The following is a 6,227-nucleotide window of genomic DNA, read 5'->3' on the forward strand; positions in this document are numbered from 1 at the left end:
CAGGTTCGTGGAATTTTCAAAAATAATTCCCGACAGTCCTTGCGCCTTCAATACATATGTGCCATTTTTAATATCACCGAGTTCAAAGGTTACACTTTGTCCAGAATTAGGCGGCACCAMGATTTCGGTATTTTTGCTAAATTGTGACCCCTTCAGAGTGAGAGCGATTCTCGCATTATCCTGTACCTCATAAACACTCACATATATACTGTATTTAGAGTTGGGTCTTATGATGCCCGGTGACGTTATAGTATAATATCCTTCTGCCTGTACCTCGACAATTACCGCAATCACTAAGCCCAAAATGGGCAGCACTCCAGAAATATTCACCATACCGAGCGCAAAGTCGTAAAACACTGAAGCTACGTTTCTCGTATTGCGGATATTTATTTGAAAACTCGAATGTATTTGTTATCAGTTTCAAATGATAGTTTTTGGGAGTTGAAGATTTTGCGACGAAAAACGGGGAAATATTGAAACATACCCTTTCTTTTATAAAAACTATATTTATGTTGGGGCTTTTGTAAGCTTATCAACAAAATTTCATCGTTCTATGTATACTAAATATTCAAGCATATAAGCAGTGCTGAATACATATTTCTTAACGTAAACGTTTGCCGATTGTGGATTAAACAAATTTTGGAAATAGCAAGAAAATTGCATGGAATAAATTGGGTGAAATTACTATGAAATAAAATACATAAAGATTATTATTTGTAACATTTTTATAATCTTGAAATATGAGCAACATGTGAACCTAAGGTTGTTTGTGTTGCCAAAAACTATCCGCGATATAGAGTTGTGCACATAAAAATAATTTGCATAAGGAGACAAATCGAAGTCCGCATGCGAATAAAAATTTAAATATATTTGATGCGATTGATGCGGATGTTCCATGGCGTCTTCGGAAGGGTAGTATTGAAAATGAGAGCAATGTCTTTGATCGTAAATCTATAAAATACTATAACTATGCCCAAACCGAAGCTACAAAAATTAAATTTGGTACAGCGGATTACAGTCAGCGTCCTTCGACAGGAATGGCATGTATTTGACAGCTTGTGGGGGTCATGCTTCTTTACACATTTGTGTCAAATTTTGTCAATATATTCAGTTAGGTTTTTCAATTCATCACGACCTGTTTCACTTTGGTACAACCCTTGGATATTGTCCGATATTTTCGGCTGGCTACTATGGGAGCGATTCTCCTAAAACACTGTCATCATAATGCTTTTTATGGGAGTTTTTCAACGCGTAATTGCAAAATTCAGAAATAATTATGATTTCTACGATTATGCTCTTCACGTTAAAGAAAAGACCGTAGTGAAAAAATACTGATGATGTTGAAATCGGCGTAGTCGACCTCTATTTCCAACAAGGCGAACATGATTCACGTTTGAACCTGGACACATTGCATGCAAACTTTCTAATATATTATTAGGATATAAGGATTTCCAAACATCCGGTTGAATTTATACCGGGAAAAATGTTAGATTCCTACAAAACTGTATTTTCTAAAAAACAATGACTTTTGCAATAACATATTTTTTCATTGAGTTTTAAAACACATATGAAAAAAAAGTTTGTTTCAAAATTATACAAATTCAACCAATGGTTAAGTTTATGGAAGAATCGTATAAATACATTTTGCATAGTATTCAATTTCATACAAAATCTGTGAAATGGGATATTTTTTCAATTAATAGGAAGCGAGTTTCCTACCTATCTATTCGCTCTTCTGTTAACACTAATGAAAAATAGAAAACTCCGAGGCGGCATGCCAAGCAAATGATACATAGATGTCTGCATATTTTGGAACCTTTATTATACGACTATACCATCTGTAAAGACAATGCACTACATTGTTTGTTATATTACTCTCAGCTTCTTAATATTCACATAACTTGCGAGAGGGCATGAAGCATATACTTTCAATGTAATCATGCCACTAACTCTAGGTCGTATGTGAAAATCAATTTTTTGGGATTTTTCTGGTTGAATGTCATCCGTATAAACAATCTCCCTGGCGAATTTGTTTTCCGTAGCAAATTCAAATTCATTCTTTTTATTTTCCAACGAAACAGCGCATCGCATTCTCTTCTGTAAGTAATTGCGAACCTCAGCTTCCAAAATAACAGTGCTGCCTAAAATCGGGTAAAACAAATTTCAACTTAAGAAAATTCATAAATTTCTAATTTTTGACCTTGTGGACTTACCCTTCTTCACAAAATTTGGCAAGTCGATATCAACATATATATTCTTCACAGTTTTCATCGCCATTGAAGTCGTAAGCGTGAGCCCAGTTTTTGGGCTAAGCGCAAACCCTGTTATGACCCAAGATTTGAAGAAAGTCGTTGGTAACTTTATAGGTACTTCATCATAACCAGTAGTGCTGCAATAACAGAAAAATAATCGTATTGTTTTCAGAAGAACCCAAGCTTATATAAACTATTTGGAAAAGTGCTGAAACAGGTATTTTCATTTCTTTATAAGGTACATTTAAGGTATAAGGTACATGCCTTACGTAATCGATGAATGCAAAGGTTTCGAAATAATTACGAGGCGTGATATGTTTTGAAATTAGGAATTTTTCTTTCGGCTTGGGTTGGTGTACTGGAAATGAGGTTTATAATTATTAATTGATGAACATAATGAAATATTACTAACATTTATACCTAAATAGTGATTGGCATTTGTCAAGGTTACAAGTGTCTTGGAATGCACATTTGATAAATCATTGAAAATTTGTCTGGTATTCAAGTCATTTTCTGTTTTTAACATTAAAGCGTCTTTATCCATACCCAATAAACCAACATAAGAATTTGGTTCAGTAAATATACTTAAGGAAAGAACAATACCCGGTTTGATGATTTCTGGTGTGTCGAAGGTGAGCTGAAAATATTTAACATTTTGAAAGAGTTGATATTTTCATTTTATTTGATATTTTTTCTCATAATTTTATTTCATATCTTTTCTCATGAGAGTATATTTACAGTTAAATTTCTAATATTCCTCTTCAGTATTATTTTTATCTACATTAAAAGCGCGTAAGAGAAGTACGATCACATATACAGTGTTTTCCAATAAAACTAACATGATTTCTTAAAAAAACACACACTAATTGTTAATGAATTTGATATTCGATGATATTTGATATTTGTTTAATGTAAAGTAGAATTGATACACTTAAGTTCTGATATAACATCATTCAAGTGGTCTCCACAACTTCTTTTGCAGAAACGAATTCGATGAGCTCAATTTTCGAGTAATTTTTCCACTAAATCAAGTCGTATGTCATGAATGGCAAATTTAATATTGACTTCCGAAGCTGAAAAAATTGCGTTTTTTTGGTAAAGGTCAATGTCTTCAAATAACCACACAAGAAGTAGTCTAATCGTGTTAAATCACAACTTCTTGGAGGTCATTCAATGCCACAATTTCTTGAAATAATCGAATCTCCAAACTTTTCTTGCGATAATTCGGTTGTTGCATGTGCTGTGTGGTGTGTTGCTCCATCTTGTTGTAACCAGTTGTTGTCAAGATTACTTTTTCCAATTGCAGTCATAAAATGTTGATTGTCATCGATCTATATCGCTCTGCATTGATAGAAGCGGTGTCACCAGCTTCATTTCGAAAGAAGTATGGACCGATGATTCCATCAAACCAAAAACCATACCAAACTGTCAGTTTAGGTGAATGTAATGGTTATGCATGAATAATTTGTGCGTTTTCTTCGCACCAGAATCGACATTTTTGTTTATTTACCGCACCACTCAGATGAAATTGAGCCTCATCGAAGAAAATTATTTTCTAAAAAATCGTTATCGCTTTCAAGTTTTTTCACGTCAAAATCTGCAAATTCACGACGTTTACGGTGGTCCGTTGTGGCTTCAGTTCTTGAGTGAGAACAGTTTTATAAGGATGTAAGCCCAAATCCTTTCTCAAAACCCGCAAGGTTGTGTTTTGAAACAGTCCCAATTCTTGAGAACGTTTTGGAAGCGACAAATTGCGGTCATCAATAATACTTGCCTGAACGGCGGAAATATCTTTAGACGATTAACGTCACTGTTGGACGATTATTACGACCGTAAAATGGCAAAAGCGCACGAAAAGTTAGAATTGGAGAATTGCAGTAAAATTGAATAATTTGTAAACTTTGTTCTTGCGTATAACTTTTCACGATGAAATTGTAAACATAACTGAATATAAGAAGAAAAAAATTACAGATCATGACATATTAAAAGTGAGCGAAACGTTACTTAGAAATCATATCATCCCTATTGGCAACACCAATATTAACTTACCGTGTTTTTGAATGCGCTCTTTACCGAAAATGTTGTCTCGTAGGAAACCATGTTGCCCCTTTTTATAAAATACACAAATATATGCGCTTCCGGCATCATTTCATAAGTCGGTGTTATAAAGAAGGTGTGCGTTTGGCTCCAGCCGCCGTTGGGAACTTCAATAATATTACTATACACAATATTACCCCGTCCAACAATCACACAAACAAAACTGGGGAAGGGCTCCCGCGATGCTAAATGCACTTCCATAGGCCCATCAATAGTTGGGCTTAAGAGACAGTATTTACATAAAGAAAGGAAATAAATGTTTATTGATTGCGAATGGTTTAACTTACAACTGTGTGCTAACATGAATTCCTTCCTTGTTGTTATCGTTTCGTTGCTTTAGTTCAATTTTTCCCGATTTTTGTGAGCCTTCGTAGTTGATAGATACCATGATGGTTCTATAATTAGAGCACTTAATTTTCACATCAATATAACCCCCATCATTGACGTGGCTAACAAATGTCTCAGCGCCGCCATTGGTACCCGGATTCAACGTTACAAATACGTTATCATCCACATCAATCGGATCGCCGTTATAATTGTAAATAAGAGCGCGATATAGGAACACTTCATTTGGTTCATGGCATTCATATGACATTGATGGCATGCTTATTACGTGCAGATGTGCTACAACTCTTACCATCTTTGAAAGGGTGCGTATGTTATGTACGTTATCTTCAACTGTGACATTTACAATAACATTTTGTATAATTCTACCTATTTCGTATAGATATATTGGTATTTCCTTATTTCCATTTTCAAGTTGATATGTCTTTCTTATGGCGGTCTTTCTTTCTGGAATGATATATAATACGCAGCTTCCTGATACAGGACTATTAACGTTATAACTAAAAACAACAAACAAACAGACTTCGTTTTAAAACACATGCATATGTATATAAATCAAAGCTAATTCATATTTGAATTACTTGTTTGTCATACACAGTCTCTTATTATGCCAATAAATGGTCCAGTATGCTCCAAACCTAACCTTTATTTGAGTCAACTTACCGCGCCCGTACACCTACGACGAGTGCATTCTCGTTTAAAGTCACATAACTGGGTATGTCCAAGGCTAACTCAAATGGTGGCGGTTCATAATCTTTCACCTCGATAATTTTTTCCGTCAACATTTGCTGCCCTACAAACGCTTGCACAGACCATTCGCCCGCAACAACTTGCTCAGCTAACTTAAGTTTTCCCTTGTATACACCGGTATTAAGCACAATATCATCGAAACGTTCAATAGTATTATTCTGCGAATCCTATGACAACAAAAAATACATACACATTTATAGCGTATAATTTATAGCATATAATTTATAGCGTTCATAATTATATAATATGTATGTATTTGTACACATATACACCGTCTACATACCTTTAAAACAACAGATATTTGTTGGTTGACCTTTGCTGGTAGCAAGTACTGATCTAGGAATATTGCACGAAATTGTATAGTATCTCCGAATTTGTAGAGTGCCTTATCAGTTTGCAAATATACCATTGGTAGATTTTCTACGTATTCCAGATTCGCGGAATTCTCAAAAATAATTCCCGAAATTCCGTGCGCTATCAATGTATATGTGCCATTTTTTATATCAACGAATTCAAAATTTGCACTTCCTCCGGAATTAGGTGGCAACACGATTTCGGTATTTTTGCTAAATTGTGACCCCTTCAGAGTGAGAGCGATTCTCGCATTATCCTGTACCTCATAAACACTCACATATATACTGTATTTAGAGTTGGGTCTTATGCTGCCCGGTGAAGTTATAGTATAATATCCTTTCGCTTGTGTCTTCACAATTACCGTAATCACTAAGCCCAATACAGGCAGCAGCTCCGACAATTTGTACATTCTGGTTAAAGGCCGACTAA

The 6,227-nt window shown here is 34.9% G+C and overlaps 1 protein-coding gene across 1 annotated transcript in view; it reads right to left on the reverse strand.

The window, feature by feature from the left end:
- The window catches only part of LOC108974750 (alpha-2-macroglobulin-like), a 12,062-nt gene extending 5,835 nt beyond the window's left edge, over positions 1–6,227 (reverse strand). Inside the window, exons 1-8 of the mRNA XM_018942777.1 lie at positions 5,728–6,227; positions 5,358–5,611; positions 4,637–5,194; positions 4,302–4,569; positions 2,673–2,889; positions 2,517–2,610; positions 2,214–2,389; positions 1,876–2,141 (exon numbers count right to left, since the gene is read on the reverse strand). Coding sequence (XP_018798322.1) covers positions 1,876–2,141; positions 2,214–2,389; positions 2,517–2,610; positions 2,673–2,889; positions 4,302–4,569; positions 4,637–5,194; positions 5,358–5,611; positions 5,728–6,207 — 2,313 coding nt within the window. The 5' untranslated portion in view covers positions 6,208–6,227. The remainder of the gene's footprint in view (positions 1–1,875; positions 2,142–2,213; positions 2,390–2,516; positions 2,611–2,672; positions 2,890–4,301; positions 4,570–4,636; positions 5,195–5,357; positions 5,612–5,727) is intronic.

Source organism: Bactrocera latifrons, unplaced genomic scaffold (assembly GCF_001853355.1).
Source record: "Bactrocera latifrons isolate USDA-ARS-PBARC rearing strain unplaced genomic scaffold, ASM185335v1 scaffold_59, whole genome shotgun sequence".
NCBI lineage: Eukaryota > Metazoa > Arthropoda > Insecta > Diptera > Tephritidae > Bactrocera > Bactrocera latifrons.